Genomic DNA, 23301 nt, shown 5'->3' on the forward strand with positions numbered 1-23301 from the left:
GCACATGAGCTTTTTATGTAGTCCTTATGGAAATAAAGTGCTTTTATTTTAGAACATTTTGAAACCAACACATTCTCTTAAAATTTTAACATATTAAAAAAAAAATGGTTTGTGTCAAAAACATTAAATTAACCAAAGCTTGCCTTTTTAATGTCAACTGTTCAGCAGTTTGGCAACTTGTTTGTTACAGTTAGTAGCAGAGCTGACGCTACTGACGCAGCGCCGCAGACTGTTCAATGAGCGGCTGGTTGTCAGTGAAATCAACTATAGTGGTTAAAGTACATTAGACAGCATCACTCCATTAAAACTGAAACTTCACTTTGTTTTTTTTGTTACAAAGTCTTTAAAAAAATGTATTCAGAAAATTTAGTTTTAGTGGCACGACATAAAACAGTCCCCACTCCTCCAATTGTAATCAGAGCAAAGCATTCCTTGGCACATGCTGAGGAAACTGATCCTATGTACGGCGGCCATGCTTGACCTGTGCTGTTTTTTCTTCTGCTCAGAGGTTTCGGGTTGTTCGTGGCTACAAAAAGGCAGACTGTCCTCAGGAAGTGGAAGAATCTCTGCAGCAATAGTTGTTGAACTGCACCTAAACTGCAGACTGGTCTCTGCTATTGCATTATGAACTGAGGTGAAGTTGCTTCGAATGTAAAATGCAGGAATCAGGTCAGGAAAATTAAAACTTCCCGTCAATGTTGCAGCAAAGATATGTTACCATGCAGCTAATTTCAATCTTATCTTACAGCAACATGCTCTGTTTGTCCATCTGCAGCGTGTACATTCACAAGAAGTACAAGAAAGATCATTTACATATGAACATCTGACTCCAATCCAACTGTCTGAATGATTGTTGGTGTAGGGTGATATGAAGAATTGGTACCATCCAACCGGCTACAATTTCTGACAGCTTTAGCAAATAAAATCCAAAGTGAAGGGGAAAAAAATCTAAAGTTGGAGCCCTGAGATCCTTATAATTCAGTGAGCCTGTGATTCTTCACAAAGTGTCTCTGTAGGATGACTTTACGGTGAAAATACTCAAGTCTTCTCCAAATTGCTAGTAGCTTCATGTTGTGCTGGGTTGTTTTTTTTATTCTATCAGCATCACCTGTGTGGATCCTAAGGGCCACATTTGAGCGCTAAGTCACCTTGAGGAGCCTTTTGTTCAAAGAGCCTTAATTACACACAAAAAAACTGCTCCAGACCACAATATGATCAACACATGTAGGTTGCAGCTGTGAATCTGAACCAGTAAGGAAACTAAATAAATAATGATCTCTAACAGTCCATTGAAAGCCAGGATAGAAATATATAAAAGAGTATGCTCATACCAAAAATACCTGTAGGAAATGTTTGGATAGCGAGAGTTTGATATTGCCTGTGCAAGAATGATCTGTTACAGAAAGTAATCTGCAGTTGCATAGATGACTAGAGTGGTTAGGAAGGAAAATTGAGGTGCGGTGGTTGCTTCTGGATCTGGAAAATTATTATTTTTATTCCCTCTTATTCCTTTTACTTCTCCGTGAGCGACAGCTGCAATATCCTTTCAAGCTCCTCTTCCTCCTGTTTCCTCATCCGCTCTTCTTCCTCTTGAGCTCGCGCGGAGAGCTCCATGGCCAGGCGGAGGTCTGAGTCTGGGCTAGACACGGAGGGGGACGTCGCAAGGCTGGAGCTGTCTCCAATGTCTACCAGCAGCCCCTCTGGGATACTCCTAGAAGGACAGTGCCAGAGAAAGAGTTTAGTACAGGAACAGATCATCCAAAAAAAATCCCATGTATCAAGCTTCTGTTTGCACAGTTATGTTAACAAGCTGTACCTACCTGTCACTCTGGCTACTTGGCATTACATGACTGAATTCATCATCAGCATCATCCCAGCTTCCCTCCTACAACCACAAAAAAACAAAGTATAAAGGATGGGGTACATAAAGAATAAGGGAGGATGTGTGGAAATAATACCAGCCGAGTGAGAATCTGACCTGGTCCGGGCCTCTGCGAGACTCCAGCAGGCTCTGATGGATGGCATACTGCAAAAGCTCTTCATCATTGTTGGACATGGGTGTGTGGCGGCTGCCTCCTCTTCGGTGATAACTCGCAGGAACCTCAAACACTGAGGGACACACCTGAAATGGAGGTGGTGCTGGGCACACAAAGAGATAAGCCTGTAAGAAAAATTACAGGTTGAATTATAACACAATGGATAAAGTGGGTGACGTCCAACCTGCTGCTTCTTCGTCTTCTCCTGAGGATGTCGGAGTGGCCGCGGTCGGTGTGCCCCCGGTCGGTGTGGCCGCGGTCGGTGTGGCCGCGGTCGGTGTGGCTGCGGCGGGTGTGTCCGCATTCTCTTCAGTCCTGCATTTATTTACATTACCAAAGGTAATCCTGGCATTCAGCACATGGAACAGGGGAATCTCTGCAAGAGAGGAAGCAATATGATGCACAAAAACACAAGAGACAGTGCTGTTTAGCACATAGTGTGGAAATGTCACCGACCTATTTTCACAGGAAACCCAGGAGGAAACTTCAGGGTTACAAAGTCTCGTAGCCGTGCAAAATGGGAACTGGTGCGAGCCATGAGGTCAATAATCGGGGTTACCTGCTCCACCAGGGACAGAGGATGTTCCTCACTCATCCACAGCGTACCTTTGAACCTGTGTATCACAGAACAAACACAGACCATGTTTAATCTTTCAATGTAGATAGATCCAAGCTAAGAAAAACAAAGTATGCTTTACTTCTGCGTTCGAATGCTCAGTTCGATGGGGCGGCCAATGTCTCTGTTCCCCAAGTCAAAGTCAGGATCAAAGTATTCTTCTGGGGTGATTGCAGTGGGGTTGGTGGCAGTTGCATACTCAAGAGTAAGGTCCTACCAAACCAATCAGAAACCAGAACTCAGCTGCTGAGTGTAAACAAACAGCATCATTTTTGAAATTACTGAATTTACAACTTACCCCTTGTGCACTTATATGCTGCTCCACAGTCCCCAGCAGAGACTCCAAGACATTTCTTTCACCTTTGAACAAAAAGTCCAACTTCAGTACTCATGCAGAGTGTAGTTTTGTTGTTACTTCAGAGATGAATTTACTGTTTACATTACAGTTTGTAACGCAATAGGAAATGAGTTGTCGGTGCATGAAGTTGCAGTTTGCACTATTGTGCATAGAGTTTGATATCAACTACCTTTTCTGTTTACCATGATTGAAAATTACAGCACTGAAAAAGGCAGATCAGCCTTTGTACCCAGTGTTCTCAATGTAGGAAGTTCATAAAGACATAATACGTGTAGTGAAGGGCAGAAAAATAACAATGAAGAGGTTCAACCTACTTTTGATCCTGGCTTTCTCCTCGTTTGTGAGGTGTTCTGTCCTTGTCCTGATTACCACGTTTACATTGTTCACACTGAAAACCTGAGAAAACAATCAGGAGCTAGTGTCAGACAGTGTTATTAACACACTTTGCTTACCGTATATTATAAAAAGGGATCATTTCTAAATTCTGTAAACCTTGGCTTCAAATCCATTGACGACTTCTGTTTTGTCACTTCTCCAGCCCCAAATCCCAGACTTATTCCTGTGGAGGGAAAAGACAGTTTATATGCCATCTATAGGTCAAATGATGATTTGATCAAGGAACCTGTTTATATTGTAAAACACAGATGTTCAGCTTGCCTCTCAAAAGCAATATCCTTTGTGTCCAAGTAGGTGTTGACAACAGGAGTAGTCAACCTTTTGGCAACTTCCTGTTCATTTGGCTGCATTGACTCTAGAGTGACATCCTCCATTTCTTGGGATATGTTGAAACGTTCGGTGTCCACTACTTCATCATCATGGTTGATCTCCATTAACTCTGCACATGAATCTGTCAGAAGAGATCCATTTACATGACATTATAACACTGTAACTCAGAGGAGAACCTGTTTCTGTGAAACATAGCTGAAACACACACCATCTCCTCTGAAGATGTAACTTCTGCGCCCTCTAATCCAGGTCATGTTTTCAAAGCCTAGCAGAGTGGCATCCACTCGCAGGCAGGCGCCACTTTTCCAGATGCGACACACATCACTTGGACAAACCCGGGACAGAAGAGGGACTGTGAAGCAACAGCATGTGAATGTCCCACGATGGAAAGAAATGTATCCACACAAGGAAAACAGTATGACTCAAAACTAGGTATGTTGTTTTTCCTGTATGACCTGATAAAACCGGTTGGCTCTGAAAGACTGTAATGTGTGTATATATATATATTCAATATTTTCAACAGCTTTCTTTAATAATACATAACTTACTCCAACTGGTGAATTCCCATTTCATTTCCATATAGAAGTCTGGAGACTGTGGATGAAAACAAGAGCAATTATTTACTTTGCCAGTCAGTGTTTCCATGGACACATGAAGACAATGAAAAAACATTTAGGATAATACATAAAAGGAGCAGAACCTCTCGGATCTTTGACATCAGCTCAGGCACTCCTCCCAGAGCTGTGGAGGCTTTGAGGTAGTCTCTGCGTTGAAGCACTAACTGAACCATCTCTGGATCTCCGGTGCTGACTGCTTCCTGCAGCACTACACACAGACAGAGAAGTATATATAAACAAACCGCCCAGCCTTTTAGTAGCATCTGTTCTGCAGCAGCAGTTTCCCTTTTAAAAACCTCAACAATGATGGTAATAACCAAGGAAGCAGCAAAGGACATGCAATTTTTTACCAGAAGTTCCATTAACAGCCAATGTTAATTAGGCTACAAGGACAAGGACTCTAAGCAAGCGAAAAACCCATAGAATCCAACATCCACATAATAGGAAGGAAACACTGTGATGTCATAGCACTCCCACCTGTCCAATTATAGGCGTTTTCTTTAGTCACTTCAGCACCGTGCCGCAGGAGGACTCTTACCAACTCCAGGTGCCCAAGTGACACTGCCAGGTGCAGAGGTGTCCGACCTCTGGGATCCACAGCCTCAATGTCATTCTGAGGAAAATATTATAAGTGAACACACACACACACAAGCACAGAAATATGTGTACTGACATTTAGACGCTTGTCTAAATTGAATAGTGTAGCACTGCATATAATAAAAATGTATACTGAACTCATGCTGCTCACCTACTAATTTGAACAACTTGATAATGAAACAGAAAGCTAGTACGTGGGCATCGTGTCTGAGTCTCATGCGAGCCACAGAGTTCAGGTAAATGTATTACTAAACGGAAACAACTGAAGTCTCAGATGAAGCCACTGGTTGGCATTAATCAAACAACAATAGATTATAAAAGCTGTAGAACTATTTGTTTCCTTAGTGGCCCCTTATACAGTTATAACATAATTATCTCTAAAAAAAAAAACATTGACTGACACAATAAAACACACTGCGAATTACCAAGCGGACAACACATCTGAAATGTTTAGATTTAACAAGTAAAGCAGTCCTTTGTTATCATCACCTCTATGTTATTATATCCCCTCCATGTCTGGGCTGGCTTCAACTATAAACAGGCGATTGTTTTGTATTGAGACTTTTTTTTAAACAGTACCTGTTGATGTATGGATAGATAACTTTTGCTTTTACAAGTGTTATCAGTGTGTAACTACGGAGCATCTGTCAACACCGCTGGCCTACTTCTGGCTACGGAGATTCAACTGCTCTCTCCCCGCTTCATGCAGCTAGCAAAGCATGCCCGTGTGTGTTAGCAGCATTATCAGCCGTGTTTACTAACCTGTGGTAACTTTATTTGTTCTTCCAGTTTCCTGTAATCGTTCTCCCACACTGCGGAATGCAGAGGGAACTTCTCTCTGATGTCTTCGTTTACGTTAGCCGTGGACATCTTCCTCTTTCTGGAGCCTCTCAGTGCCAAGTTAGCCAGCCAGTGATTACAGCCATGAGAAAAGCTGCGATAGCCACACGCTAGTTAGGCCAACACGTACCATAAATATGACCCATGTCTTCAATATCTGTCAGCAGAGTCGAAATAATAACCAATCTGATCATCAACTTTTCCCCCCGAGCCTTCCCCTAAATAAAACTTTTGAACAAGGAAGTGCCCAGAGAAGTTGCCAGTGGCGACAGGGGTGTCCTACATAACAACAAGCTAGCACTCCGATTGTTACCATGTAACTAACCGCGTTTTCCAGCCGTATTTAAATATGAAACAGATTAGTGTGTAATATCATTAATGTCTTAAGTCGCTATTCGAAAGAATCAAGATTTGAAGATAATGCCATCGCCTTTAGAAAAAAATAGTCAGTTCCAGTGTGGACGCAACCATTCAACAATTCTACACAGGGGTGGCGGAACGCCCAGGTCAAAAAACATTTTCCAAAATTATGTTATTTCCTCCTACAGATTGTTATAAATATGAATAGTCGAAATTTTTCATTATTATAGTCTTCATTAATCAATGAAGAAAAGTTGTTTTTTTAAACAAAACTCTGTACAACACCGAAATGGGATCGGCGCGTTTACTTTCCAAGGAGGGAGGTTGAAAATCTGAATCGGCACCTCCAGTGCGCGCAACAGCGTTAACAGTGAATACCACTAACCTCTCGGTATAAAATGATAGAAAATAACATATTGTAGCTTCTTGTTTCACTCAGCTTAATTCACGTTTGGTGCATAATGTGTGTTTTTTTAACGAATTCAGAACCAATCATTTATTCTAAGCGGCTCATTGAATTTATTATGCCAGTTTTTTATTTATGTATTTTATTTATTAAGTGAAAGACGAGTATAGATACAAAGTTTGTTTTAAAAGAAGACTCGAATTAAAATCCAACAGGGTTGTTCCAGTTTCTGATAAAACATTCGCCTTCTCTACCGTGTCACACGGTGCATAGATCAAACTCACCTCTTGAACTCGCTTTAGATTTGTTCTCAAAGCCCTCAGTTGAGTCTGTCAGGTTGTGTAGCACTCATCCAAACCCCAGATCTCACCAGACATAATGCATTGTATTTGATACTTTATTATAGCTGTATAAAACAGTGTCGCGTTTGAGATTTGCACAGAGACACACGCTGATTAACAGGAAGTCTCCGTTTGTGGAAGTTTATTTCCTGAGAGGTAACACTGCGGGTTTAGGGCAGCCCTCTCAGTAGGTCAGTGTCGCAGCTGCCGTACGGATTGCCCTCGCTCTACGTGCTGCTGTCTACAGGAGGCTGAGGAGTAAACTACCATATGGGCACAGGCTAGTTAGCCAGTCAGGTGGGTGCTAACTCAGCTAACTTGCGGGGAAGCAGCATTGTACTCAGTCCAGGGAGGAAATGTTTTCATGAGTGTAATGCAAACGCTAGCCAAAACCAGACCGCTTGCAATAGTTCAATGAAGTAACGCCGTGGCTCGTTGTTTGGGTTGTTTTTTTCTTAATAAGCTAGGTCTAGACAGAGCAGAAGGCATCTCCACACAGGAATCAATGATTATCTTAACGTATATAATACTCTGCTGATTTTGAAAGGCATTTCTTCCCGATTAAAGGATGTCTAAACGTCTACGAAACACAGAGGTTTGCGCAGATTGCAGTCTTCCAGGTAAGCAAATTCACACCCATCTGCAGTGCTTAGCTGGTATCTATGTACTGACGTTTGGTGCTTCAATCTTCAAAGCTGGTTTCAATCAGATTACCAGATCTGGCCCACACTTCTTATTTTAAATGTAAGGTGCCCTGTTGCCTGGGTTGGCCAAGTCAACATTACAGCCTCGCTTGCGGCTGATTTTTAAACAGTTTTTTGTGGCTGTAATATAAGTGCACTGTTGACATACAGAGGAAGCTTTATCCTCTCTGATCTCTTTGTCATGTCTGAAGTGACATTAAAATGACTGCACCATTCATGAAGAGTCAGTGGGCCTGTTGGTAAAAGAGCCCTGCTTCATCTGCATCAAATGCCAAGGCCCCTTCCTCCTTTTCTCCTGTAGTTTGACCAAAGTTACTACAAAAAACTCCATGCTGACATCCTAAATCCAGATATATTTTTGTCATATTAACAGTTACTCCGTCATATCTGCTGCAGATTTATTTTCTTTTATAAGTTGTAGTTATACAGACATGACGTGATGTTTTTCAGCAGGCACCGGAAGCAAAACAGGATGCTGAGTGAATTGACTGCATACTCTCAATGCAGAAGAGATTTTTTTTTCTATTGTAGCACCCGGATGTGTTGTAAATGTGATTAACTAACAGTAGGATGTTGATTGTATTTTTAAATAAATTGTGAAAAGCCCCAAAAAGGAGAGATCTATGTAAGCATCTCGTCTCTCATCATGTCATTTAAATTACCTTGATGTCTCCACAGCAGCTGGCCTGGATTGCCCTGCCATATGACTGTTACCATTTGTTGGGTGTGAATATTTTTAGAGTTTCAAGATGTGGTATTAAATTTAGCAGCACTTCTTGAGGAAAGGGGTAAAAGAGGTATGTCAGCACTAACACAGAGTTGTCAGCGCTAACACAGAGTTGTTAGGAGGAGATTTAAAAAAAAATGTGTCTGGAACCAGGAGGCAGAATATGACCAGCAGCTCCTGCAGCTGTTGCTTCTGAACCTCAGCTGTTGTTCAGACATCTCCAGTCTGGATCAGGGTTTGTCAGTGCACCAGTTTACTGGCTGAATTTACAGTGTTTTTGTTCTTGAGATGTTTCCTGTCGCTACAGCTTGAGACATTTGTGTTAGATGAAGTGTACGAACTAGGTCAAGGTTAAGTAAACATATTTATTTGGGTCGTGGAGTATACTGTAACTTACACCACGTCTCTGTTTCTAACACCATGCTTTACCTACACATGCGGCTTTAAATTCTTTATTTATTTGTCATATTGTCTGCAAAGTTTTGAAAGAGGAAGCTGCTGCGTTAGAAGGTACTTCAGCCTACAATTGTCTTCACTTCCTTATTACACAATCTATGACCTCCGCCTAAATTTTCACTGATGAAGACATAAAAAACTATTGAAGCTGCATTTATTGATGAATTACCTGAAATTTGCAGTTATCATTAAAATATTTGTGTTATTGTTTGTGATATAAAAGCCTACACAGTGCCTCCTGTGATCAGAGCTAGGCACTGGGACTAAGAGGATAAAACCAACAATAACTTTTTTGTAACCCCTCAGGGGTTATTAGCTTTCAGCAAATGTTACCCAAAGCAGTAATGAATATTTTGGGACTTTTATACACAGTTGCTTCTCATATGCATATTTCAGGCTGCAGCATAATGTGTGTAGAGCTGACAGCAGTATAGTGCAGCAAGTTGACACTACTGTCTTTCCAGTAATTATTGGAACTGTCAAAGTCTGTGTAAACACATCCATATATCATATCCTATCTGTTATAGTACGTTTATGCCACCATAAAATGGATGCAGATTGTTAGAGTACCGTACAAGAAAGAAAAAGAGGCGTACCTCTCTTCTAGCTGCTCCTTCATTTAAATCATACATCTGTTGCAATTTAGCATTAGGATCACTCCAAGTGTCCGTATGCTGACATTGTGGTTTGTCTTGTGTGTCAGACCCTCGCTGGGCCTCTGTGAACAGGGGGGTGTTGATTTGTGACGAATGCTGCAGTGTTCATCGAAGTCTGGGCAGGCACAGCTCACAAGTCCGCCACCTGACGCACACACCATGGCCTCCTACGCAGTTACAGGTAAACAACCCTGTATTTATGTTCATCTTTGCTGCATATCTCTACTCTTTGGGCTGTGGATATTTTTTTTTGTAGGTTATCGGCAGTCTCCTGATATGCCTTCAGATTATGTTACACCTGCAGAAGATATATGTTGACAGCAGCTGTGTGTATCAGATCCATCTGAGGTGTATTGATTTGGTTTAAATATAGCAAGTGCTGTTCAGGATGGGAATTGTTAACAGCCGGTCAGCATTCTACAGTCTGCATCAATGGAGGATGCATTTTCAGGATGCCTTTTCATTTCACCTAGATGGTTCAGGCACTATACAGCAATGGTGCAAATTCAATATGGGAACACACTCTGCTGGACCCGGCGTCTGTGATGAGTGGAAAACGCAAGGCCAACCCTCAGGACAAAATTCAGTGAGTTATTGTTGGGGAGTAGTTGGATGTTGTTTTAACAAGAACAAAAAAAAGATTGTTGCTGTGTTCCACTGATTTATTTTGGACACTTTGTGTTTCACACTCCAAAGCCCAAACAAATCAGAATTCATAAAAGCCAAATATCAGATGCTGGCGTTTGTGCATCGCTTGCCTTGCCGAGAGGATGACAGCTCAACGGCCAAGGATTTGAGTAAGGTGAGGCGAAATTGCTCCTTGTATTTAGTTGAATAGCTTGTTGCATTTAACCTGATCTTTGGTGTTATGTCAAACTGTAATATTTCCTTTGTTTTCAGCAACTGCACTCAAGTGTACGCACCGGTAATCTGGAGACATGTTTGAGGCTGCTATCCCTCGGAGCACAAGCAAATTTCTTTCACCCAGTAAGACTTAACCATCTACTATTCAAAACCAGCAGTTTCCTTTTTGCCTTTACTTTGCTATGGGTTTAAGGACATAATTGCTAACTGTGTTGATCACTGTCTCCTCCAGGAAAAAGGAAACACTCCCTTGCATGTAGCAGCAAAGGCAGGACAAGTATCTCAGGCTGAACTATTAACTGTTTATGGAGCAGATCCTGGAGCACCAGACAGCAATGGCAAAACTCCCATTGACTATGCAAGGTAAGCCTACACAATCCATAGTTTTTGTCATCTAAAACGTTGTCTTCTAATTTCACTTTATAAAGTGCTAAATTATATTTGTATTTGTGTATTTTTTTTAGAGAATCTGGTCACCACGACCTGGCAGACCGGCTGGTGGAGATTCAGTATGAACTGACTGATCGACTGGCGTTTTATTTGTGTGGAAGAAAACCAGGTACTCGGTTAGAGGGCAGTTAAAATGGTTGTCTGTCTGCATTTCCTATAATCATGAACTTCTTTCTGTTACTTTCAGATCATAAAAACGGTCAGCACTTCATTGTTCCACAAATGGCTGACAGGTAAGAAAGCAGAAGTCACCATAATGCACCATATGTTAGCTGCCTTTGAATTAACATAAGCCCAACTGAATGACTTAAATTGAGCCGACAAAGTGGATGCAGAGAGTCAGTTTGTTGTTGTACTGTTACTCTGCGGCTTGTTCTGACATGCTGCTGAGCTCGGTACAGTATCGGTTATCTGTTAAAGAAAACAGACCCAAGAACTGTCTGAATGCGGAAATGATTAAAACGTACTAAACAAACTGGAACTGAAACATTTGATCTTTTTTTAACTGCTATCTTGTATCGGATCAGAAACATGTAAGTATCACTTGAGATTAAGTAAGCGTGATGTGAACCTACACAAAGAATTCATCAGCATATGTTTACAAAGGTTATTTTCTGTTTGTAGCAGTTTAGATCTGTCAGAACTGGCAAAGGCAGCAAAGAAGAAACTGCAGTCTGTAAGTTTATTTTGTTTTCTACAAAGAACTCTACCGAGTTCTCCTTTCTCGCCTCACTTAGGTCTTGACAAAGCATGATTCTCTTATTTTCCTGCAGCTCAGTAATCATTTGTTTGAGGAACTGGCCATGGATGTGTACGATGAAGTGGACAGACGAGAGACGGACGCAGGTACAGACAGATGCGGTGGCCTGAACTCACCGTCTCATGCTTTATTCACACCTGTAAATGCCACTCATCCCGTGCATATATTATTATTTTGCAGTGTGGTTGGCTACACAGAACCACAGCACGCTGGTTACAGAGTCGACCGTGGTTCCTTTCCTCCCTGTGAATCCAGAGTATTCATCAACACGAAACCAGGCGAGTACTCAACTTGACTTACAAACACTTTTCCTTATGACCGCACTGCTGATGTGTGTTTGTGTTTCTTATTCAGGGACGTCAGAAGCTTGCAAGATTTAATGCACATGAATTTGCTACTCTGGTGATTGACATATTAAGTGATGCTAAGCGCAGACAGCAGGGCAGTTCAGTAGCCAGTCCCAAAGGTCTGTATCGTCTATTGCAAGTGACTCTGAAGTGTAGCACAGATACACATTAACCGTGTTAACTGTTCTGTGCCTCTTTGTTCCAGACAATGTCGAACTTATCCTGAAGAGTGTGGCTGTCAGACACTGCAGTGACAGCCAGGACAATGATCAGCCTGACTATGATAGTGTTGCGTCTGATGAGGATACAGATCAAGAGCTCCCATCTAGCAAAGGAGATAGGACCAAGGTATTTTGGTGAATATTTACTCAAACTAAAACCCCGAAAGGCGCATCCTCTGTCTTGGAATTTTCACCTCTTTGGTGTGTTCCCACAGAGCCTGGACTCTGATCTCTCTGATGGCCCTGTTACTATGCAGGAGTACATGGAGATGAAACACGCGCTTACTGCCTCTGAAGCTAAGATCCAGCACCTCATGAAAGCCAACAACAACTTGAGTGATGAACTGAGGCTGATGCAAAAAAAGGTATCCACTGCGATCCGTCCATAAGATCACTAACACCTGAGGGGGGGGTGGACCAGACTGGGGTTGTGGCCTGGAGGGGGTGCACAGCGGTCAGCAGAGCACTTCTCCTGCCCAGTGTAAAAGCTTTCTGGTGTGGAGGCCCAGCAATGAGAGGCTGATCTGCCAAAATGAGGCTGCTCTGTTACAAGACGAGGCTGCTGTGACACCCTGCCGGTCCACCCTCTGTCTCGGTCGGCATGTTCAATGTTCGGGCTTGAATGTCAACTGGAGACTTTTATGTGTCTATGGTTTGTTTTTTTTGTGTTGATTGTAGTAGAGATAATGCACTCCCTTCCATTTCATAACATAACAGTCAGTTTTTTAATATATTTAAATTAGAGTGGAAGCTGTGCTGTCTGTTACTAACACGCATGTGTTAAGAAAAGGCATGTTTTTTTGAAAAATTCCCTTACAATACATAGTGACTAATCATATAATCATAATTGTATGTGTGCCTTGCTTCATCACATATATTGTGTTTACTGTGTAGAATGTTTTTGAACCATTTCCAGCAGTTTTTTGACATTTTATAGAAACTTTATTGAAAGTATACTTCTTAGCTGATGCAAACTTGGAATACTGGATTTATTGATTTGTCTTGCTAAATCCAAACTTGAAGAGGTTTATAATTTTTTTTTCTTATGATTATTGCATGTGTTAGAGTGACAATCATGGTTGCTCTCACTCCACAGCAGTAATGTAGATTAGCAACAGGCTACATTTGGTTGGAGAAAGCATGCAGAACACTTTGCTTGTTGTGACCTGTTACGATGACAACATTAGAGAGGAAGGTTGTAGTTAAACCATAGTGCATTTCCTCATCTGCTGACAGGACACAAGGTCTCACATTCTCTCTGTACTGAATGCAAAAAAAATTGCATTATCTGAAGGCAGTTCAGTGTTGACAAAAACTTTTTTTAGTTTTTGTTAAAGTCTTGAATGCCTCTTATCTTTTGTTATTCTCTGTCCTGCAGCTACACTTTACTTGACATGCACCTGTGTTGCTTACCTGTGCAACAGTCTTTTGCTTGCTTATCACTTGCTTTGCATTTTTGTAGACTAAAATAGAATCCTTCAACAAAACAGAATTTCTGTTGACTAGGCACGTGAAGTGTTTCAGGCAAGGCCTTGTCCATATGACAGGCCGTTGTCAGTAGTATAGTTTACCTAATCTGGAGCAGCTCCTTTAAGAAGTATTCTTGACAAATTAAATTCCAGCATGCTATCAAAGTGTACTATAAATGTGAATGCAAAGATGAAGTGATATGCTTGTGTATAATAGGTCAGAACAGGGAACACAGCTTGCTTTGCAGAGATGCACCTCTTAGTATGTCGCTGACCGTCTCTTCCAGCTGCACTCTCTGCAAAGCGAGAACACCTCTCTCAGGCGGCAGGTCACAGCCAATATCTATCAGATCCCCAGCGGTACAGAATACCCCGACCCCTCCAGCCCCTCAGCCCTGAAACGCCGGCAGTCCGCTCGGGCCAGTCGGCCCATGTCTATGTATGAGACTGGCTCAGGCCTGAAGCCCTATCTCCCTAAGGGTGAAACTCCCTACCCAGAAGAAGGTATCCCCACCCTGCAACCCTTCCCACCTCATGTAAGTAAGACCTGTTCCCTGCTCTCCTCTGCCACCTCCTCTCCACAGCCCTGTCTCCATGACTCTCCCTCATGTCTTCTCCTTGTCTGCAAACATTTCCCTCTCTGCCTTTTTGTGTGTCTTTTCTCACTCGTTCACCACTGGGTAGTTTTTCTGATTTAGGAGCATAGACACATGATCTGCATAGTATAGCTGCTGTTTACAGGAGTGCTTTGTTGGAGAAGATGCTGTGATTGTGATACAAGGTTTGTACTGTGTTTTTCTTATGTTGATGAAGCATTAAAACTACCATACAAATACTCTGTGTTTTTGTAATGCATGATAAATTCACACACTCACATTAACTCATCCGTGTCACTTCTCTTTAATTCAAATGAAATTTCTATGTTTATAAACTTGTGAATTATGTCTGTTGGTGCCTTTCATTGAATTATCTGCCAGGCTCTATAGTTGCATTGGGAAGTCATTTGGAGCTTAGGGAATAAATGTCAGAGGATTTTTTTACAGTCATTTCACAGCTTTCCATCAACTTTATTCAAGCAACTGGCTGGAATAGACTTGTGGGACTTCTAATATCCATGCAGAGGTTTTAGTTTATACAATCTGTGTCCTTAAAATGTGATTTGAACCCTGTCTTTAGACGGAAAGGGGCGTTTTTGTGACCACCTCTTCATCCCTCCCCTCATTTCCATCCACCTTGTCATGGTCGAAGGACGACAGTACCCTAAAGGTTAAGTACTCATCCTCAGTCGGCCCATGTATTGTGGGGCGCAGCAAACTTACACAGAGCCCATTATTCTACCTCTCTTTCTCTACTGCTACTTATCTGCCCTCCTGCTGCATGAGCCACCCCCTGCCCGTCCACTGGCTGCCCCACCATCAGACACCTGACTTCATCATCATCATCATTGTGTCGCTAAAGAAACAGAAAAGTGGATGTAAAGACAAAACCTCTGCCTGACTGAAAGTGAAAGCTGCGCTTGTAATGCGGCACTAATTTTAACATCTTCCTGTGCTCCCGCAGATGATGATGAAAGAGTTGCCTGTTAGACAAAGGGAAAAATGCACATTCTGTGATGTGATTTTATTGTTAAATGTATATGTATTTTTTAGTTGTAAGACCTTTTTATTTAGTATAAAAAGGTTATTCATTCATTCTTATTGCTCAATTTGCACTTTAAACCTGCAGCAGCATGCTCATTCTTCTCTACAGTGGTAGTAGTCAGAGATATGGATCATCTGTTAAGATTGATCAAAAAAAATATGAGCGAATGAGATTTTTTAAAGCAGGCTTAATCATACTGTGTTGCATTTTGCTGTGCATACAAGGATTCTGTGTAGATTCTTAGTCCTAGATTAACAGGGTATGACTATGTTACATGTACACATAGTGTGGTTTGACTGTTTCTGCTTCCTGTTGTGTAGCTTCGAGTCTGCATAAAGTTCAGTTATAGTGAACTCTGCTCTAGAGAGGAGGCAGTTTGTGTAATGGACTTAACAGAGATTTAGTTTCACTTATGAAGTCATCAGATCCCTGACTTCCCATCCTTAGATAATGACCCTCTGGGGTTTTCTTCTCTTTAGTTTGGAGAATGAGTAAAAGCTAGTTAGTCATGCTGCTGATGTCATGTTTCCAGCCACATTTGTTGCTCATTATTAGCATTGGCTTTTTGTTGCACATGACTCTAGCCTCATTTCAGTAGTTTTCATACATAAATCAACATGTTCATATCTGATGATGATCATATACAAATAGGTATGCATTTGTGATGCGTCAGTGCTGCTGCAAGCTATCCAAACCCTTGCATCATCTGTTTTACTAATCCATTATTGAATACTTGGAATTAAATATCTGCTCTTGCTTCACAGCTTTAAAGTCTTCTGCATTGCTTTGACTTGTTTACATTGTTAAATTGTTTCACAGCAGCCAGAAATGGCTTCATGTTTTTCTGTCGATTATTGTGACATGCGGTACTAAGACTGACACTTGACCACAGCTGAATCTGGTTCATAGCATCTGTCAGAAATGTGGGATGCTTTGCAGATGATCTGTTTTTGTCATCCCTTTGCTTTCCAGGCCTCAAAGTTAGAAAAGCAAAGCAGCATGCCTGAAAGTGATTATGACAACCCATTCATTGACTCTGAGACGGATGATTCGGGGTAAGAGCATCAAGCAGAATGACGACAAACTTTGCTAACATACAGATTTGGATGATCTTTGAGTAGATAAAAACTACAACCAGGGTTGTGACTGAAGATTTCTTTATCCCCTCTGCAGTTTCTGCAAAAGAGGGAGGCTGAGGAGCAGTGGCTGGCTGGGAGAGGGCAGCTCCATCCCTGAGCTGGATGATCTGGTGACGGAGTCAGACCCCACTCTTCCCAGCACAGAGGACGTCATCCGCAAAACTGAGCAAATCACCAAGAACATCCAGGAGCTGCTGCGAGCAGCTCAGGACAACAAACACGACAGGTCAGAATGTGAAGAGAGATGGGTCTGAATGTTCGCTTCATCTCTTTGCTCCTATTACATCTTTCCATTCACCATTCCTTGATCACGATAAGTTGTGTTTATGTCCAGTCATTTCCCCTTTGTTTTTTTTTTTACTACCTTCATTCCCCTCCTCCTCCTTCTCCCATTCTGCTCTGCTCATGTTGTTTTGGTGTCCCTATCCTTCACTCCTGTGAGCAGACCTTGTGAGCGTGAAGGTGTGCGTCGGCTCAGGCACAGCCTGGGATGTTTCAGCACTCTGGTGCCCTGGGCTGAGAAGCCCCCCTCTCCCCTTCAGCCACTCAGCCTGCGGGCCCCTGACCCCACCTCCTGGTACTCTGGCTTCTGTCCCTGCCTCCCAGGCACAGTTTTATTTTCCTCTCCCTCACACAGCTTCTTCTTCTGTTTCTGTCTCACCTGCTAATGTGACTGCATGTTTGAACAAACAGCTTGAAACATGTCACATTTGATTTTGTCTAATTTGCTTTAGTTTACAAAAATAAGTTCTATCTGTGTAGGGATTTGATAATGGCTGACGGTGTGTGTGATTTTTTTTTTTATATATATATACAAAATTGCGCCATAAACAGTTTTTAGTCGATGTTGACCTGAAGGTGAAGGTAATATAATGCATGGTGTGCGGTGAATACTAAATGATGTCTTAGCTTGTAAACTGACATGCTTGTTTTAGCTAATGGTTGATATTTTATGTGTGTGTGATTATGAGTTTTTATGATTGTATTTGTCATCCGTAAGTTGAACTCATCTCCAGATCTTTCCCCTTCACAGCTTCATACCCTGCTCAGAAAGAATACATGTGGCTGTAACAGAGATGGCTGCCCTCTTTCCCAAGGTGAAAAAATTGCCCTTTTCCAGGAAACACTAATGATTTGTCTGACTGTTTTAATTTAATTTGTATTTGAACCTTCCTCCGCAGAAGCCTCGCTCAGAGACTGTGAGAGGCTCTCTGCGCTTGTTGACATCCAGTGCGTGCAGGCTTCAGAGTGAGTGCCGGAAGGCGGTGCCTTTAGAGGGCTGCCCGGGACCGGACATGCAGCTGGTCACCCAGCAGGTCATCCAATGTGCTTATGACATTGCCAAGGCCGCCAAGCAGCTTGTTACCATCACCACCAAGGAGAATACCAACTAACAGCACTTAGAGGGCTGCAAAGCCGTCTGCATCTCAGTTTTGTTTTTATATGTATTTTTAAGAATTTGTTTGTCTTTTGTATTTGTGGTATATGCATGTGTTGTTTTTTTTTTAAATTGTTGTGTTGTTTTTTTAATTTATAAATAAGTATTGAGAATATTTAAGGCCCACATTGGACAAATTCTGAGTTTTTAAGGGTTTTAAAAGCCAGAAGCTGTCTGTTGTAGTAGCACAATTTCTAATAATGCTAGCGGTAATTAGAGTAAAACACTCTGTTACTTCCAAAATATCTGTAGGCAGTCCATGATGTCAGTAGTTTGCATTGAGAGAAGGAAAGTAAGCACAGCACAGCAAATCCACATGACGATCAGTCCAAAGCCACACATGGATGCTGAAAAGCCATAAATGATTTCATTATTGGATGCTATTACAAACACTCATGTAGCTAAATGAGCTTCCTCTATTTTATTGCACTGTGTAAGCATCAGCATACTGTAAAGTTTAGTATTGAAAGATAAAATGGTCCTTTAGTAAACCTCCATTAAATGTTGGGAACTTTGTGCACACACAGTAGCTCTGCAATGCTAATGAAAAAAAGCTATTTATATTGTCTGTCCCCTGTCCAAGTGTAATCCAGTCTACACTTGTTACAGCTATTTATGTATACCAATTTGTCAAGCCAATGAATGCAAGTAACACTCATTCAAGGGCCGGTTTATATTCTTCACCAGCACCAGGATGCATTATTTCTAATGATTTGATTCCACATTGCACTGTGTACTGCAGACTTATGTGTCATTGTTGGTGACTTTAGAGCTAACAGTCATAGAGTGTGTACGCTCATGTGTTTTGTGCTCCCATTCTGTTGCTGCTAGTTTTATTATTTAATGTGTGACATATGGGATAAAACTGTAGACACCCCCTGTGTTCTTGTGCTGCCCAGTGTTCATCCTCACCAAGTGTTTATTTACATTTTGAAATCTGATCAAAGTAATGTCCCTCTCTGTGCTTGAATGGAGTGCAGGGATGTACTGTATGTGATACAGTGGTTGAGCTGTACTTCAAAAAAAATAATTATTTTCTAAATAAACATAATTTATAACAAAAGTTCTATGTTTTTGTATTTTGTTTTATTTAAATAGATCTAAAAAATGCATAATAGAAAATATATACTTTGAATGAATAACAAAACGAAAACCCTGTCTGTTCTTCTGTTGGCAACACACATGCAGGCATTAAATAACATCAAGGCACAACAGAACCTGAAAACCTACGTACATGGTAATTCATCTTTTAAAAGGCACTAAAGAAATAAAGATTTTATGCAGACTGACTATGGAAACATTCTAACTAACTATAACAACTAACTACAGACCCACATTGAGGTATTACTTTACATTTGAGTGTTTGATTATTATTTCAAGACAGAAAAGGCAAATTTAAGCCCAACTACATACAGAAAATGTACACCGCACAATGCATTTTGACTTGAGCCTCTCTGGTCTGCTTATGTCCAGGCTGAGCGTGGTCTGCTGTGAATCTGAAAGAAACCGATTCAAGTATATTTTAATGCTGAGAAGCATTGTTAAATGTAAACTTGCAGAATCATTAAAATTGTTTATCTTTTACCTTCTCCTGGTACCCTTTTTTGGCCATCCTCTGCATCTCCTGTCTCAGCTCCTCCTCTTGGAATTGAAGGGCCTCCTTGTCCTCCTCTTCCTCCTGCTCCATCCTGCACTGCTCCTCCCACTGGTCTTGGTGTTGCTGCTCCACCTACATTGTGTATACACAGACAATGTTACACAAACACACAGTCTGATGCCATGCTGTGAGGTCAAAATCCTGCAAACACAAATCTCTCCCAACCTGAGCATTTATCTCCTGCATCCGTGCTGTCCTACGGGCCTCTTCTTGGTCTTTCTCGTGCTGTCTGAACTGCCTCTCCAGCTCCAGCTCCTGGATCAGCTCTTCTCGTCTCTTCAGGGATTCCTCCTGACCCTCACGGTTCTTTTGCATCTTTAGCTGCAGCTGCTGCTGTCTCCCCACAAGCACCTTCCCAAGAGAAACACAGCCTTTATTTTATGATCAAATTTTCTCAAAGCGTCAGCATCATTTAGAATGAAATTACCTCATGCATGAGCCGTTCCCTGGCTTTCCTCTCCTTCTCCCACTGAGCTTCTCGTTTCTCCCAAACACGCTGAGCTTCTTCTCTAAAACAGATGGGATGCACTGGTTTGTATTTGTGGAGTAGGAGTTGCTTCCTGTGGAGTCAGGGCTGAGTGATATTTGGTGCTCACCTGTGTAAGAGGTCAAACTCAGCCTCCCTCTCCTGCTCCAACTGAAGCTGCTGTTCAATCACCTGTTTCATCCAGGCAGCATCAGCAATAGCCCTTTCCCTTCGTGCAGTCTCCATCCTCTTGTCTTCCTGCTCGCCTTCAAGCAAAGCTGCCAGGATCTTACGGTCAGCTCCCTGGTGTTCACAGAGAAAAACTTACAAAACCCAGAAAACATTCAGAATACCATCAGAAGGTGAGATATTTTTTACCAGTTCCTCCTGCACTTGCTGAGCTCTCCTCTTCAACTGAGTTCGATATTGACGGATCAAGAAATGCCTGGTTGCACACACACACAAACCCAATAAGCTCGGTGTCTCAGCATCATCCTAAAAACTAATTAGCTATCTGGAAAAAGCATCCCTTACCCCATCTTAGACTTCCTTCTCCTTTCCTCTAGCATTCTCCTCTCCTCCTCAATCTTCTCCAGCTCACACTGCTGCACCAGCAGAGCGTCTTGTTCTTTTTTAAGCCGAACAGCCTGAGAGAGACATTTTTAAGAATACATCTGCAAAACTATTTTTGACATTTACAAATGTTTCATTGTTGTTGAGCTTTTAAACACCTCTTCCTCTCTTAGCTTCAGTTCCTTCATCTGATTGCGGAGACCCTCTGCCCATTTTTGCTCCTCTGCCTTTCTTCTCTCCTGGGCTTGCTTTATTCTTTCCAGAGCCTCCTTTCGTGTCCTCTCGTACTCGTTTTCAAAGCGTCTTTTCTCCTCCTGTTCTGCCTCTTCTTTCTGCACGTTTGACGAGAAGGGTCACTTACAGTGGGTGTCAAAACTTTCTTAATTATGCACAATGTTGAGAGGATTAACTTGATAAGGAACAGACTTGATACTGTGCTCACAGAACACATGAGCACAGTTTAATTAAAAATGGATTTGTTGTGTGAATGTAAAAGGATAAAGAAGTTTAAAGCCATCGCTGGCTGTGTGGAGGTGATGCCATATAGCTCTGTAGTGGAAGGCAATTTCTTCACAAACTGAGTAAAACTGGCATAACATATATGACAAAGGATACAACAGCTTGAAAGACCTTTTGTCCATGGATAGTGTTTTATTTTGCTTTTTGTCCTACCTGTTTCTTCTCAGATAACTGCTCCTGCCATTGGCTGACAACATGATCTTTATGCAATGCTGACTCGAGCTGCAGACAGATACAAAGAGTGAGATGTGACATAGCTAGGACAGAGATACTGATGAACTTGAACCCCAGTGGAAGGGATACCAGAACGTTTTATTCTCTTAAGTCAACACAGGACTCAGGTTCACCAAAGTCATGGAATATCTGCATCACAAGCCCTATAAGTTTCCAGATCAAATGAACATCTTGACAAAAAGTGTCTGTTTCTTCTAATTGCTGGGCTCTTCAGATATTTGGGAAGGTCTCTAGATTTCGAAGCCATTAATCATTTCATCAGCAGTCAGACTTTGAGGGATGAGGTTTGACAAACAACAGTTTAAGTCTGCCTACCTCACGCAGGTCTGGGTTGTTTCTCTTCCAGTGCTCCCTCAGCAGCTCTTGTGCAAGCTAGGGATAACACAGAAGAAAAACATTACACACTTTGATGATATAACACCTGGATACTCTTAACCATACAACTACCGGTACCTTCTTTTTCCTCTCCTCTCTCAATGTTTGAAGTTCTTTAGTTTTCTGCACTAACTGGCTTGTTAGTGTGCTCCTATCAGGAACTACTTTCCGGAGCTCCGCCTCCAGACGATCTTTCTCTTCTTGAAGCATGGCTCTGAGTCGATTCCTGCGCTGCTCCAGGTTGGCTTTTTTTTCCTCCTTCACTCTCTCTTTATGGTAGGCTGCCATACTAACAACATGTAGAAAGTAAAATATGCCGTTTATGTTTCTATGGGAGATTTATCTACTGATAAAATTGATAAAATTGCATACAAAATGAATTAAATGAAATAACTCTCTATATATTATTATACCACACATATTTATGTAAAGTTACAAAAATTTAAGTGCAGATGCACTAATATTTAAACACATACAGTACAAGGAACAAGCAACACTAAAAAATGAAGCAGTGGCTTTTATACCACTACTCTCAGAACAGCATTTGTATTACTGTTTTTTTCGTGTCTAAATAAATAATAAATTAGAGTAACAGCTCAACAAGCATGCATCTTTTTGAAGTTTTGACCACATTAATCCATTTTATATCACACAAGTACTGTAGACATAGGAAGGGCGATGTAAGTGTGCAGACAGAACTACTGAGAACAGAGAACTGCAGTGCTGTAGCTGAAATCATTGATAGCATTGAGGTGTTTTTATTGTCACTGTAAAGTTTCATTCAGATGGTGACATACAAATGCTGCCTTATTTGAAGTTACCTCTGTTGATAGGAGTTGCGGGAGCTCCAGGCCGCCTGTCTCTGGCTGTGGACACTCTGCTCTCGGAAGTACTGAGCATTTAGCTCCCACTGCTGCCGCCAACGGGCGTCCTGCTCCCGCCGCCGGGCCAGCTGTCCAGCCAGCACTCGGGACCGACTTGGCACGTATGTAGAGAACGTCGGCAGCGCCATGGACCTGAAAAACAGACAGAGCATGAGCGGTGACGACAGACAAGTCCCAACAAACTCTGCTTGTTGAAGTTAAATTGCCAAATTAACAATATCTTAGCTATAAGCACAATTCGCTACAAGGAGAGATTCGCTAAAGTATCGAGCCACCCTCACATGTTTGCTAATGTTGTAATGAATACGTGTCTTAAAACGTTAACAATACAAACAACGCGCTCGCAGCCTGCTATACTTACGCAGCTAAAGACACTGTAGCTTCACAAACACAACACTACGTAGGTGTCCGATGAAAGGGGGATTCTCCCTGCTAGGTGTTTATTAAAACTAGTCGACGTAAGGCTTATCCACAAAGAAAACTCACCTTTATTGTCTCCCTCAGTTTTCCATGGTTACTGATGTACTTCCTAGTTACTCCTACGCTACGGGAAGCAAGAAAGGCCAAAACTATGATCTCGAAGAAAACGCGAGACGTGTTAGGCACCGTGATGCCTCCCTTGAACGTGGATGTATATCATCCACTTGTTCTTTACTATCTAATATTTTAGGGAAAACATAGCTACAAACAACAACAACAATAATAACCCTGTGTATAATAATAATAATAATAATAATAATAATAATAATAATGATAGTTATTATTGTTGTTGTTGTTGTTGTTGTTGTTATATATTGTTGGTAATTTATTGGCAATATTGCACA

General features: G+C 41.6%; 3 protein-coding genes across 15 annotated transcripts; 1 reads left to right on the top strand and 2 right to left on the bottom strand.

Moving 5' to 3' along the window:
* ankrd13a (ankyrin repeat domain 13A) lies at positions 1-6235 on the bottom strand. The gene is made up of 15 exons (XM_028414864.1): positions 5713-6235; positions 4831-4966; positions 4437-4561; positions 4285-4330; positions 3945-4088; positions 3668-3857; positions 3503-3569; positions 3325-3406; positions 2951-3012; positions 2735-2865; positions 2493-2650; positions 2221-2412; positions 1979-2139; positions 1821-1885; positions 1-1711 (listed from the first exon to the last, which is right to left on the bottom strand). The coding sequence occupies exons 1-15, from the start codon at positions 5818-5820 to the stop codon at positions 1513-1515; spliced, it is 1866 nt and encodes a 621-aa protein (XP_028270665.1). The 5' UTR covers positions 5821-6235; the 3' UTR covers positions 1-1512.
* A 793-nt stretch (positions 6236-7028) lies between these two features.
* On the top strand, positions 7029-18832 carry git2a (G protein-coupled receptor kinase interacting ArfGAP 2a). 12 transcript variants are annotated; one of them, XM_028413278.1, is made up of 22 exons: positions 7039-7194; positions 7465-7517; positions 9488-9621; positions 9914-10026; positions 10137-10242; positions 10341-10427; positions 10537-10667; positions 10769-10863; positions 10942-10987; positions 11379-11430; positions 11528-11600; positions 11695-11792; positions 11869-11980; positions 12067-12209; positions 12298-12447; positions 13839-14087; positions 14728-14817; positions 16165-16247; positions 16366-16557; positions 16777-16908; positions 17365-17428; positions 17513-18832. In XM_028413278.1, exons 2-22 carry the CDS (start codon positions 7466-7468, stop codon positions 17723-17725), a joined length of 2415 nt encoding a protein of 804 aa, XP_028269079.1. In that variant the 5' UTR covers positions 7039-7194; position 7465; the 3' UTR covers positions 17726-18832. The 12 variants fall into 12 exon arrangements, with proteins under 12 accessions (XP_028269087.1, XP_028269081.1, XP_028269080.1 ...); XM_028413277.1 differs by having other exon boundaries at positions 7078-7194; positions 7445-7517; XM_028413280.1 differs by having other exon boundaries at positions 7033-7517; positions 12340-12447.
* Positions 18833-18836: 4 nt separating this feature from the next.
* tchp (trichoplein, keratin filament binding) lies at positions 18837-23026 on the bottom strand. Of its 2 annotated transcripts, none has more exons than XM_028413290.1 (13): positions 22964-23026; positions 22415-22609; positions 21672-21882; positions 21534-21590; positions 21138-21206; positions 20624-20797; positions 20427-20539; positions 20271-20337; positions 20023-20195; positions 19854-19935; positions 19592-19777; positions 19355-19498; positions 18837-19265 (listed from the first exon to the last, which is right to left on the bottom strand). In XM_028413290.1, the coding sequence occupies exons 2-13, from the start codon at positions 22603-22605 to the stop codon at positions 19233-19235; spliced, it is 1500 nt and encodes a 499-aa protein (XP_028269091.1). In that variant the 5' UTR covers positions 22606-22609; positions 22964-23026; the 3' UTR covers positions 18837-19232. The 2 variants fall into 2 exon arrangements, with proteins under 2 accessions (XP_028269091.1, XP_028269092.1); XM_028413291.1 differs by lacking the exon at positions 22964-23026 and adding an exon at positions 22839-22963.
* Positions 23027-23301: the final 275 nt, after the last annotated feature.

The sequence above is a fragment of the Parambassis ranga genome, chromosome 9 (genome assembly GCF_900634625.1).
Source record: "Parambassis ranga chromosome 9, fParRan2.1, whole genome shotgun sequence".
Classification (NCBI taxonomy): domain Eukaryota; kingdom Metazoa; phylum Chordata; class Actinopteri; family Ambassidae; genus Parambassis; species Parambassis ranga.